The sequence below is a fragment of the Podarcis liolepis genome (genome assembly GCF_965112155.1).
Source record: "Podarcis liolepis genome assembly, chromosome: 5".
Classification (NCBI taxonomy): Eukaryota; Metazoa; Chordata; class Lepidosauria; order Squamata; family Lacertidae; genus Podarcis; species Podarcis liolepis.
Window position 1 is genome coordinate 97,220,689 of NC_139556.1, and position 13,781 is coordinate 97,234,469.

General features: G+C 46.1%; 1 protein-coding gene across 3 annotated transcripts in view; it reads left to right on the forward strand.

Annotated features, from left to right (window-relative positions):
* The window catches only part of LOC310707284 (cytochrome P450 2J2-like), a 127,488-nt gene extending 114,191 nt beyond the window's left edge, over positions 1-13,297 (forward strand). The window contains exons 6-8 of one of the 3 annotated variants that reach the window (XM_083504291.1): positions 3,269-3,456; positions 3,914-4,055; positions 12,863-13,297. In XM_083504291.1, coding sequence (XP_083360417.1) covers positions 3,269-3,456; positions 3,914-4,055; positions 12,863-13,050 — 518 coding nt within the window. In that variant the 3' untranslated portion in view covers positions 13,051-13,297. The remainder of the gene's footprint in view (positions 1-3,268; positions 3,457-3,913; positions 4,056-12,862) is intronic. The other 2 variants (XM_083504290.1, XM_083504292.1) reach the window with 2 other exon arrangements.
* The last annotated feature ends 484 nt before the right edge of the window (positions 13,298-13,781 follow it).

The window sequence follows — 13,781 nt, forward strand, 5'->3', positions numbered from 1 at the left end:
TAAACCTAAATCATATTGACTAAACCCAAAAGTCATGAGTGTTTTTGAAGTTCTGTTTTTCCCCCCCTCCCATCCCCGGTTTCCGTCCCTTCCCAAGTACATGTCCATAATAACAGTTCTTAGCCTGGATTCCTCACATCCAAGGCCTTCAAGTCTCTTTCAGTCCCTCTCCGCCGGTTTTGTTGGTAATCCTTTATGTTGGTCTTCAGATCTCGAAGGAGTTCTGCCCCAGTCAGACCAGGTTTTCTTCCCACAAGAAAACTTAAAGACAACTGCTGCAAAAGTTCCATCAATCCTTCATATTCAGAATGGAGGCCCCAATCATATTTCTTCTTTCTTTTAAGTTCCTGAATTCCAAGTACTCCAGGGGCCTTCTCCTTCATCTTTCGCATCTTTTGCAGGATTTGTAATCCATGTAATCCAAAGGTCTTCTTGTTTATAATCCACTTGTGTAGGCTTCTGGTTGGTAGTTTCCATCTGTACTTTCTCCTTTCCTTGTTTAGTCTCCTTCAGTTCTTGAGATATCTCTTCCAGTTCAGCTGCAGATTTTTTCTCATTCAAATCCTCAATACATTCAGCAGAGCTGCTTATTCCAGAAGTCAAGGTCGTAAGTTGTTTGTTCATAGCCAGGCTCTGCTCTTGTAAAATTCCCACAAGGTAAAACATTCTTTCTATCTCAGCTAGTAAATTTCCATCCGCAGCCATTGTAATGTCTCAGAATTCCCCCTAGAGGGAATCTGGTTACTTAGTAATCTTTTCCCAACAGTCCTTTGCCTCGTTATTTGTTTCTTTGTTTCCAACCACTTTAATTCAATTGTATCACATTTAGTCCAGGGAGATCTTAAATAACAAGCTTTTTAACTTTAAATTGCCCGTTTGACAGCTTTGACAGCTGTCAAACTCCTTTCCTCTTCAGCAGGCTCAGAAACAGGACGCTCCCGGGCCCGGGAGGGGGGGGGGGTTGCACACAACAAGAGAAAAGTTTCTGAAATTCCACTCTTACACTCCAGCTCAAAATTTCCTTTAACAAATCGTGAAAGTTAATGTCTTTTTTAACTCACCCCAAAAGGGTAGGCTCTCCAACTTAGTTCTCCTGCTATTGCTTTAAATCGTCTGCAGGAGGGGGGGTGTGGACTTCCCTTTGACACATCCCCCGGTCGTATCAAATTCACAGATGGATATTTTAAAGTCCAAATTCCAATCTACTCACGGGTTGTTTCTTTTCGGGTCCGAATTTAAGGAAAAAAGTCAGCGCTCTTCAGCCATGGCACACGGCTTCACTCCGCTGGGGTAGCGGTCTACTCCCAGCACCACGCTGCTCTCCGTACCCTCTCCGAAGCCTTTAATAAGACTCTTCGTGGGTCGGGGGCGCTTAAGGTGCCCACCGAGTCACCAAGTCCGCAGGCATCTGTGCCTGCGGTTTTTGAGGGTCTCCGCGTCGCCGTCGCGGCAAGACCCGTCCCCAGCAAAGCCGATTCCCTCCGGAGCTCGGAGGGAATCCGCCATTAGCTGTTCGCGCCAACCCGGAAGTCCTAAAATTTAAGATTTTAACTGATGCAAGGGAAAGAGGGGGATTTGCCCTGCCGGACTTAAAACTGTACTATGAATCAGCAGCTTTTTGCTGGATGAAAGACTGGCTAGCTACTTCTTGAGAATACAGATATCTTGGATTTGGAAGGTTTTAACAATGTTTTCGGATGGCATGCATATATATGGTATGACAAGGTGAAAGCTCATAAAGCTTTAAAAAATCATATTGTTAGGAAAGCATTATATAACATCTGGATTAGATATAAAGATTTGTTGGAAAATAAAACCCCAAGGTGGTTGTCGCCAATGGAGGCAAAAGCCGTGAAAAAGCTTAACATGGAGGCCAAATGGCCAAAATATTGGGAAATTTTGGAACAAGAGGGAGATAAGCTGAAATTACAGAGTTATGAGAAATTGAAGGTTAAAGTACGAGATTGGCTCCATTATTATCAAATAATGGAGGTTTACAAACAGGACAGGAAAATTGGCTTCCAGGTGGAGAAATCAAAATTAGAAACAGAACTGCTAGAACCCAATACTAAGAATCTGTCAAGAATGTACAACTTGTTGCTGAAATGGAATACACAAGATGAAACAGTGAAATCAGCTATGATAAAATGGGCACAAGACATTGGCCATAACATTATGTTTGCTGACTGGGAACAGTTGTGGACCACCGGTATAAAATTTACGGCATGTAATGCCTTAAGAGAGAATATTATGAAAATGATATATAGGTGGTACAAGACCCCAGTCAAGCTAGCAAAAATCTACCATTTGTCTGATAATAAGTGTTGGAAATGTAAAGAAACTGAAGGTACATTCTTTCACCTTTGGTGGACGTGCCCAAAGATTAAGGTCTTCTGGGAAATGATATATAATGAAATGAAAAAGGTACTTAAATGTACTTTCCCTAAGAAACCAGAAGCCTTTCTCTTGGGCATTGTCGGCCAATTGGTGTCAAAGAAGGACAGAACTTTTTTTATGTATGCTACAACAGCAGCAAGAATACTCATCGCAAAGTATTGGAAGACACAAGACCTACCCACTCTGGAAGAATGGCAGACGAAGGTGATAGATTACATGGGACTGGCTGAAATGACTGTCAGAATCCGAGACCAGGGGAAAGAGACGGCGGAAGAAGATTGGATGAAATTTAAAATTTATCTTAAGAAATATTGTAAAATTAATGAGTGCTAAAATGTTGTGGTTATAGAAAATAGGGGACTACAAGTGTAAAAGATTAAGTAAAAGAAAAGAATAAGGAAAAAATAGATAAAATCAAGGGGGAGGATTTGCTGAAACAAATTTGGGAATTGGGATGCAGAAAGGGGAGGTATGGGGAAGTCGGCGAAGTAAGTTTTAAGAAAAAAAGGATTCAAAATTATACATGTTTGTTTTTGTGTGTGTATGTTTGTATTGTGTATTGTTTGTGTTTATATAAATTGTGAAAAACCAATAAAAAAATTGTATAAAAAAACAAAAACAAATCCAGTCAGCTCTGGTAACCAGAAACAACTGCGATGAGCTTCACTTTCAGCCTTTTCACACCTGGGATCTAGAGTGGGGAAAAATCATGTACACAGACGAGCTCTTTGGAGGACCAGGTGACCTAAAAATGCAAGAAACCTGGACTCATTCACAGAGGATTATGGAATATGTTCAAGGGAAATAAATGTCCATCTGAAATAAAATGCAGTATTCACAATAAAACTTCTGTTTCCATCATTCTCTTCAGATAAAATGCACAAGGAAATAGAAGATGTCATAGGTTCTGCTCACTCAATCTGCTATCAAGACAAGAAGAAACTGCCCTACACCAATGCTGTGATTCATGAAATACTGCGCTTTAAATACGTCAGTTTTTTGGGGTTCCCTAGGCAATGTACAAAGGATTTGAAGCTGCGTGGTTTTCTCATTCCCAAGGTATAACAGTGTGATACAGCTGCACTCCTGTAGCCCAAGAGCAAAGAGCAGCAGCAGGTTTCATATTGAGAGATGCAGCCAGCCATACAGGAACTTCCTGTCTAGTCAAAAATCTGAAGGGCAAGAGCAGGAGCTCCATCTGCAGACATGTTTCACCATCAGCAAGTGCCATTCCATGGGGTAATTGTGGCAGGGGAGGAGCATGTAGTGGCCAGAAGTCTCAGCCTGCTTGTGAGCTTTCATTTTAAAAGAGTTGGGGGAAAGCCCTCTTGTGTTCCTGCCTGTACAGAAATTTTGTTAAGGTGAAGAATACAAAACCAACCCAAACCCCCCCCCCCCAAAAAAAATAATAAATCACACAGGTCTCTGCAATGATTAGTCTTGGGATAGTGTGGGACAATCCAGAAATGTGTTGATCTGAATACATTCGAAATCACTTGTTTCAAATCACTTGCAGGGGACTGTTATTGTTCCTGATCTACGCTCTGTTCTTCTTGATCCAACACGATGGGAGACACCTGCAGAGTTCAACCCAAATCATTTCTTGGACAAGGATGGACAATTTGTGAACAGAGAAGAATATCTGCCATTTGGTGCAGGTAAATGCAGAAGACCAAGCTATGTTGTGATCTGTAGATGTGCTTATCTGTCTGCTTCCAGAAAATGACATCAGCAGCAGCACAGGAGGGAGTGGGCCAGAGCAATAGCAGCGTCTTTCTGGCTGGAGTGGCAGTGCTGGTCAGCAGAATGGGGCAAGGCAGTGGCAAGTTAAGGGGATCTCTGGGTTGGTGGCTTGGGGCCAGAGCCATAGCTCGGTGATCTTGTGCCCCTGACAGAACTGTCCAGATTACGCACCCTAGCCACAGACAAATTAGCTCTTCTTTCTCCTCTCCTCCATGCCCCCACCCCGTTCAATTCCTCACACACTTCACCTTGTATTGAATTCTTTCACAGAAAATACAATATTTAATTTATTATTTCTTAATAAAAGGTTTCATCAAATAAAATGATATTATGATGGAAGTTGACAGTTTTTTTATGTAATTAATGGTAAAACAATACACAGATAGGTCTAAATGAAGCATACAAAAATACCATACTGATTTGTTCCACAATGATAACTTTACATTATACTTTCACAATATCTTCCATGCCACTGGTTTGAAGCATGCTTATGAGAGGTGTGACAAAAACCTTGGGCTAAAAAGCAACTCTAACAGAGAGTTTACAAAATGCCTGTTAAAAATGAATTGCACAACACTATTGTAGACATACTTCCAACTCTTCAAAAGAAAAGAACTGTTGCTAACACAGATAAAACATTTACCTAGATAATTTCTGACAGTACCCAGTTCTTTTTGAGTACTCAATAATACTTCACACAACAAAGCAGACCAAAGTACGAGATGGCTCAGACGGTAGAGCAGGAGACTCTTAACCTCAAGGTCATGGGTTCGAGTGCCACGTTGGACAAAAGATCCCTTCATTGCAGGGCATAGAGCTCGAAGACCCTTGGGATCTCTTCCAACTGTATGATTATCTCTCTCTCTCTGTGTGGATTTTCACCTTTCTAGTCACACTTCTTTGAAGTCTCTCAGCCCCACTCACCTCACAGAGTGTTTGTTGTGGAGAAGGAAGGGAAAAGAGAATGTTAGCCGCTTTGAGACTCCTTCGGGTAGTGATAAAGTGGGATATCAAATCCAAACTCCTCTTCTTCTAAAGTATGCAATTCTTGTAAATCACCTGAAGTGTCAGAAAGCATCGCACAGGTAGTAAAACTTGGCTTAGTTATAAACAGTGGTAAAAGCTCCATGGTCTTAACCCCTTTCTGCATTGCTGATTTGGGCAGTTGACCAATGTTTGCCTTTCATTTTTTAAAATCAAGTTTTATTGAAATTTTATATGTAAGTCACAATAAAAATTATACTAAACTAAAAGGGAACATAGAAAAAAGATGAGGAAAGGAAGTAAAGAAAGAAAAGAAGAAATTACAAAGTCCTCTATCAAGAGTAAATCTTCACCCTTATTCTGCATACAGAAAAGTGAGTCCTCCCAGTTCTCACTTAGGAGCTAGACCCTCTTACCCTGGCTTCCAGCCCTGGGCAATCCTCTCTGCCCTTCCGCTCACACCAGGCCCTGTTAGAATTCCTGCTCCGTGATTGCAGTCATGGGATTGTTGTCCTGACAACGGTTATGGGTCCATGGATCGGGGCCACAGACCCAGTTCCAGGAGAAGAAGAATAGGGGGCTGTTTTTATCTCGGTTGGAATCTCCTGGAACTGGCAGCGTGAGGCAAGCACCTTCCGAGACAGAAGGGAAAAAAGCTGTGAGGAGACAGACTGTGAGTAAAGCCTGTGCTTGAAAATGAAAGTAAAGGCAGGCCGGACTGTTTTGTGCCAAAGCCAGCGGCTCATGCACAGAAGAAGGCATGGAGCCTTTGAAGTTCTTGCCAGGCAATTAAGGCCGGCAGAAGAAGGCTTGATTTATAGCCGTCTGATAAGGACAGTAAAAGGTTGTTCCAGCCTGAACTAAGCTGCAGAACAGACCTTTTGGAAGGGTAAAAACCAAGTCCTTAAGTTAAATAGAGGGAAGGGAAAAGTGGCCTGATGCGGCAGGACTTTGGCAAGAATGTAGCCATGATTTATGTGTTACAAAGGGAGGACATATCCCGATGCTTCTGAAGCATTTTCCTGAGAGGAGAATGGGAGTGGAAGAAGGCAAAAGTGGGATTCCTGCTGCGGCAAGACTTTGCCAAAACAATAGCTGTATGTGAAACTTCAGCTATGGGGGAGGGAGCAATTTCCCCTGATGCTGCGTAGAAGTAGCAGACATGGACTTTAAGCAGATAGGATTCTTCTGATTCATTCCCTGTGAGTTTGGAAATGTGGGGGAGCAGTGTTTTGTTCCCAAAGCTGTACCAGCAGTTTGAGACACAATCTTTGTCTGATGTTAGACAGTGTGTACGTTCAGCAGGAATTGAAGCTGTGTCACACGATGGACACTTCAAGATGGCGGAGGTGGCTGATCAGGATGCCAGAAAGGTTCAGAGGGCTAGATTTGCTGTTTCTGACGCCCACATGCAGTGGGAGGCAATGGCTCAGCAGACTGCCAGAAGTCACGCCCTGAGGGAAAGCTGATACAGTATCTCAGGGAGGCATCATGGATGAGAAGAGGCAGAGCTGTTTCCTTGAATGCACAAGGGGGGTGTTTCCTGTTCTGGAGGGAGGACTGTCCAGAACGGAAGGAGAAGAAGGGGATCTGGCTACGACGTCATCCCAACCATCACTGCAACCAGCAGGTGGCACTGCTAAGGTCGAAGCAGTGGAAAGTTGTTCATGTGAGAAGTTTGGACAGCCTCCAGAAGTCAGGGAGGCTTGCAGCATTTCTGACAGGCGACATGAAGCAAGGCCAGAGATGCAGAACTTCAGCACAAATTTGGTGACCGGCTGTTCCAGTGCAGAGGTGCAAGAATCTTCTGTGCTAGATTCTGAGGTGGAGGCACACCTTTGTGGAAGATGGAACTGGTTCACCACGTGTATGCCACAGAAGGATCCGATCCACCAGTTGAGTGGAGATTCCTTGGAGGTGCACAGCACCTGGACCGTGGAACTGAAAAGCTGTAACGTTGTGATGTCTAATGTGTTTTTCATTCCAGGTTGAGAAACCCAGCTGATGCAGCCTGGCTGTTCTGTTTATGGCAACAAACAGAACGCAACCACCCAGAAGAACGAAAATGACATTATAAATGGCTTAGAATCATAGAATCATAGAGTTGGAAGAGACCACAAGGGCCATCGAGTCCAACCCCCTGCCAAGCAGGAAACACCATCAGAGCACTCCTGACATATGGTTGTCAAGCCTCTGCCTAAAGACCTCCAAAGAAGGAGACTCCACCACACTCCTTGGCAGCAAATTCCACTGTCGAGCAGCTCTTACTGTCAGGAAGTTCTTCCTAATGTTTAGGTGGAATCTTCTTTCTTGTAGTTTGGATCCATTGCTCCGTGTCCGCTTCTCTGGAGCAGCAGAAAACAACCTTTCTCCCTCCTCTATGTGACATCCTTTTATATATTTGAACATGGCTATCATATCACCCCTTAACCTCTTCTCCAGGCTTGGCTGTCTGGCTGGTGTACCGGCCACCTAGTGCACCAGCAGCCACCCTGTCAGGCCTGTTGGAGGCGGTGGCCGGCTGGGCCTTGGAGTTCCCCAACCTATTGGTACTGGGGGACTTCAACATCCATGCTGATGCCATTCCCTCCTCACAGGCTCTGGACCTGGTGTCTTCCATGGCGACACTAGGGCTCTCCCAGTTTGTTTCAGGCCCCACACATCAAGCAGGCCACACGCTGGATTTGATCTTTGGCGCCGGTATAGATGTGATCATGTCTCCCTCGATGAAGGTGCCATGGTCTGATCACTACGCACTGAAAGCCAGGATTGATTTTCCACCCCCATCCTGCTTAGGTGGCGAGCCAATTTGGGCTCGGCCGCAGAGGCTGATGGACCCTGATAGATTCCGTCAGGCCTTGCGGGACCTTGCTCCCCCTGGCGACTCATTGACTGAGTTTGTTGAGGGCTGGAATATCCAGCTCCTAGCAGCCATCGATGAGATCGCACCTAGGCGCCCTCTGCGACCCCGCAGAAACCGGGCTCCCTGGTTTACCGAGGAGCTTTGGAAAATGAAGCGGGACCCCAGACGGCTAGAGCGAGTATGGCGGGGTGCCCGTGACGGAGCTTCAAGAACATCTTATAGGGTTTTTATGAAAACCTATGAGATGGCAGTGAAGGCCGCTAAGAAGTCCTACTTCTCAGCCTCCATTGCTTCCGCTAGCTCTCGCCTGGCGCAATTATTTAGTATAATTAGGTCTTTAACGTCCCTTAAAGGACAGCCAAATTTAAATAACAATTCGACACACAGCTGCGAGGCATTTGCGAGCTTTTTTTGCGGAGAAGGTCCTGTTGCTCCGCCATGACCTCCCTGCCAATTTGGATACAATAAAGGAACTGGAGGCCCCTCGACTGTCCTCGGGTCCAGTATTGGACCACTTTGACCGGATATCCCCAGCCGACTCCTCCAAGCTGGAAAGCCCACCACTTGTCCTCTTGACCCGTGCCCGTCCTGGCTGATTAGAGCGTGTCCAGACGAGGTGTGGGCCCCCCCTGGGTGATATCATCAATTTGTCCCTTGGCACTGGGATATTCCCAGGGGAACTGAAGGAGGCAGTGGTGCGTCCGCTCTTAAAGAAAACATCATTAGATCCTTTAGATCTATCCAATTACCACCCGGTTTCGAATCTTCCATTCCTGGGTAAGGTGATTGAGAGAGCGGTTGCTGAACAGCTTGGTAGGTTTCTGGATGAAACATCTGCTCTCGATCCATTCCAATCCGGCTTCCGCGCTGGTCATGGGACTGAGACAGCTCTGGTCGCCCTAACAGATGATCTCCGCAGGCAGCTGGATCGAGGCGGGTCGGGGCTGCTGATTCTTCTAGACCTGTCAGCAGCCTTCGACATGGTCGATCACGAACTTCTGGACCACCGCCTTGCCGACGTGGGGATCCAGGGCACAGTCCTTCAATGGCTGCGCTTGTTTCTCTCCGGTCGGGGACAGAGGGTGGCGCTTGGGGGGGAATTGTCATCGCGCCACTCCTTGGTGTGTGGAGTGCCTCAGGGTGCGATTCTCTCCCCGATGCTTTGTAACATCTTTATGCGCCCCCTCGCCCAGCTTGTCCGGAGTTTGGGGCTGGGTTGCCATCAGTATGCCGATGACACCCAACTCTATCTGTTGATGGATGGCCATCCTGACTCGGCCCCAGATACACTGACCAGATGTCTGGAAGCTGTGGCTGGATGGTTACGAGGGAGCCAGTTGAAGTTAAATCCTTTGAAGACAGAGGTCCTCTGGCTGGGACGGAGCGATATGGGATTGAGGGAGCAACTCCCATCTCTTGCGGGGGTGCAATTAGTGCCAGCATCGTCCGTTAAGAGTTTGGGTGTAATCTTCGATACCTCCCTCTCTATGGAGGCGCAGATTACAGCTATAACAAAGGCGGCATTTTTTCATCTCCGCCAAGCTAAGCAGATGGCTCCTTATCTCTCTCGCCCTGACCTAGCCACTGTGATCCACGCGACGGTCACCTCCAGACTGGATTATTGTAACTCGCTCTACGTGGGGCTGCCCTTGAGACTGACCCAGAAACTCCAGCGGGTGCAGAATGCTGCAGCGAGACTCCTTACGGGGTCTTCGCTGCGAGATCATATCCATCTGGTACTATACCAGCTGCACTGGCTCCCGGTGGAGTACACGATCAGGTTTATGGTGCTGGTTTTAACCTTTAAAGCCCTATACGGCCTAGGACCCTCGTACCTACGGGACCGCCTCTCCTGGTATGTCCCACAGAGAAATTTACGGTCTGCAAATAAAAACACCCTAAAGATCCCAGGCCACAGAGAGGTTAGGTTGGCCTCAACTAGAGCCAGGGCTTTCTCGGCCATGGCTCCAATCTGGTGGAACGCTCTGTCACAAGAGACTAGGGCCCTGCAGGACCTGACATCCTTCCGCAGGGCCTGCAAGACAGAGCTGTTCCACCAGGCCTTTTGTCAGGGCACAGCCTGACCCCCTCCTCTGGCAATCTGCACAAAATTTTGCTTGATGGTTGCCATTAATTTGATTTTAATTTGATTTAATTAATTTTATAATGAATGTTTTAGAATGTTGGACTATTTTGATTGTTGTTAGCTGCCCTGAGCCTGGCTTCGGCTGGGGAGGGCGGGATATAAATAAAATTTATTATTTTTTATTATTATTATTATTAAACATGCCCAGCTCCCTTAGCCGTTCCTCATAAGGCATCGTTTCCAGGCCTTTGACCATTTTGGTTGCCCTCCTCTGGACACGTTGTCAGTGTCCTTCTTGAATTGTGGTGCCCAGAACTGGACACAGTACTCCAGGTGAGGTCTGACCAGAGCAGAATACAGTGGCACTATTACTTCCCTTGATCTAGATGCTATACTCCTATTGATGCAGCCCAGAATTGCACTGGCATTTTTAGCTGCCGCGTCACACTGATGGCTCATGTCAAGTTTGTGGTCAACCAAGACTCCTAGATCCTTTTCACATGTACTGCTCTCAAGCCAGGTGTCACCCATCTTGTATTTGTGCCTCTCATTTTTTTTTGCCCAAGTGCAATACTTTACATTTCTGCCTGTTAAAATTCATCTTGTTTGTTTTGGCCCAGTTCTCTAATCTGTCAAGGTCGTTTTGAAGTGTGTTTCTGTCCTCTGGGGTGTTAGCCACCCCTCCCAGTTTGGTGTCATCTGCAAATTTGATCAGGATGCCCTTGAGTCCATCATCCAAGTCGTTGATAAAGATGTTGAATAAGACCAGGCCCAAGACAGAACCCTGTGGCACCCCACTGTGGCTTGTTCTTACTAGGTTGTGATGTTAACATAGGTGGTGGTGGGAAGGTTGGGGAGACATGTGATGTTATATCTGATAACCATTCTTTTCATGCAGGATGTGTGCATGGGTCTCCCAGTTCCTGACATGAAGATGGTCAGGTGTACCAGTGCTCAGGACAAAGCAAAAGGGGGAGGCAATATGGGTATCTTGCAAAGGCACCCTATTGGTGATGATGACAATGACAAGGCAAACCTGGAAAAAGCCAAGATGCCAATGGATGGATCTGACATGTGGGTTCCAAAGTCACAGAGCAATACGCTCAGCAAGCATCGTTTGCAAGGCCGTTTCCCTGGATTCAGACAGAGTTTCTGATGGGAACTGTGACAAGATAAACTGATGGGATATCTGAAGAAGTGTTCATGCACACGAAAGCTCATACCAAGAACTAACTTAGTTGGTCTTTAAGGTGCTATTGGAAGGAATTTTTTTATTTTGACTATGGCAGACCAACACGGCTACCTATCTACTACTAAGATAAACCCGGAAAAAGCCAGGATGCCAAATGGATGGGTCTGACATGAGGCAGGAAGCAAAGATTCTTCTTGGGGCAAGGCTTGTACATTGTACTGAGGCCTGATGCCAAGCTGATTTTACTCACTGGGGATGTTGAGTGCAGTGCAGAATGGGAGGAAAATAAGGGTATTTTCCAAGGCTACCCCACTGTGGAAGGCTCTGATACAGAGTCTGCTGCTCATGCTAACACTGAAGTAAGTTCCACTGATACAGTGGGGGAGATGCGCCAAGTGCGCAGATCAGGAGGAGCTACAAAGGGTGAAATGCCCACCAGGTATGCTCAGGAGTTTGCTAACACAGCTGTTGCAGATTTAGTTGTGGTTAGTGGCTTGACGCAGGTCTAGGAATCTGAAGTCTTGAAAGGGGCACAGGGTTTGTCCTCAAGGGACGGGAAACCACGCCCAAAGGCTGTAAGGGTAGACACTGCTTCCTTGGAGAAGGAAACTGGACCACGTCCAGAGGCCGTGTGTGCCAACACTGATTCCTCAGAGAGGAACGTGGCTAGGGTTCTAGTCCCAACAAAGCCAGGTGTGAGACTTCCTGATAGTCAGAAGGGCTATGACGCCAAGACTAGTCAGAAGTGCAAGATGGTAAGGGCCAAGGCCAATCCAGTTGCAGGTAGTTCCAAGGGTGGAACAGGTGATACAGGGGTATACTGTGTGTATGACATCCGTATGGTTGCTGCAGTTACACTGATGACTGTAACACAGTGCATGAATTGGGGGAGGATGTTAGAATTCCTGATCCATGATTGCAGTCATGGGATTGTTGTCTTTCACATGGCGGTGTATGTTTTGACTCCAGAGTGGGAAGTGACGGAGACAGGATGTTTGTGTTACTGTGTTCTGTAAGTGGGATTATTGTCCTTTGTTCATTCTCTTTGCTGTCTGATGCTAGAGAGAGAGGGAGCCATGTTGCAGTGCTCCGTGTGTGTTTATATGTGAACAAATGTAGATTAGCCAAATGCTGAGTTGCTGAGGCCTGTTACGCAAGCTGCGAAGACTCTGCAGATCCCTAAGTGTGCCGATGTCTGCTATGATGTTCGGGCTGAAGAAAGCTTTTGAAGCTCCCGAACGAACGACCAAGAGGGAGAGAACATGCCAGTCAGGCATGTGTCTCTGCCATGGTCCTACTCGAGTGTAGGATGAGCTCCTGACAGGCCCTTCATCTGTATTCCATTCCCTTCCTCATTGTATCTTCCTTGATATGAGATAGGGAACTTCAAATTACAGAACAAAACATAAGTATAACAAGAAGAAAGGAAGGTTAGCACTGACCAGGCTAGGAAATTGATAGCAGCTTTGATGTTTTCCCTAGCCTAACTATTTCTAGTTTCCCAAAGGGTTATGTGGAATGTTTACAGCAACAAAGCAATGAACACTGGAAAGTAAATTATTGCTCACTTACTGCCTTCTTCTTGTCTCCTCTTCAGGGGCTCGCATTTGTTTGGGAATGCAGCTGGTAAAGATCGAAATCTTCATCTTCCTGACCAGCCTGCTGAGGGCATTTAGTTTTCAGCTGCCAGAAGGAGTCAAAGAACTCAATCAAGAGGCTACAATAGGGGTTACAACACATCCCCATCCTTATAAACTCTGTGCAGTTCCCCGCTGCAACACATAAGAAAACAGGAAAATATTAGGGGCTGCACTCCTGCTTCCTGCACTCGGTGACCCCTTGGCCACTCCTGACACATGAACCCCCTAGCATTTCCCCTTCCCTTCCCATCTCATCCCATGCAACTACTGAGGTCTCTCTTCACCATCGCAGCTCCATTTCTGAAGCCACTTCTCTCTTATCTTCTGCAGCTCTGCTTTGCATCCATTTTCCCCTTCACCCCATCTCCTCCATTTCTTCAGGTCCTTTCATGCCCGTTTTCATCTTCATCCCTCTCCCAATGCCTCCTTACTCCCTCCTTTTTGACAACTTGCTTTGCATCCCCATTCTTACTCTTGCTCCCTTTTCTCCTCCCCCTCCCCTTCCTTTTCTCAAATCTCCCTTACACACACATTCCCACACCTCCTTCTCTCTCCCTCTTCTGCAGCCCCCTTCTAACACCCCCATGCTATGTTATTGTATCTTTAATATGAGTAAACTCCTAAGAGCAAGGCTATCAGCTTCTCCATTTGAAGAATGTTAAGTTTCTTTGATAGATACTGTACATGTGTGCTTGTTAATAAAATATCTCTTCTAAATCAGTAAGTTGAACCTTGAACTTCATGTTGAGGACCACACAAGGTATCAGGAGTGAAATACATTGTGTGGAGGCACTATGGAATATTTGAAGGCTTCACATCCTTTATCACAGTTAAAGAACGGGAGAAGTTTAAAACAGATGTTCCCCTGACTTCCAC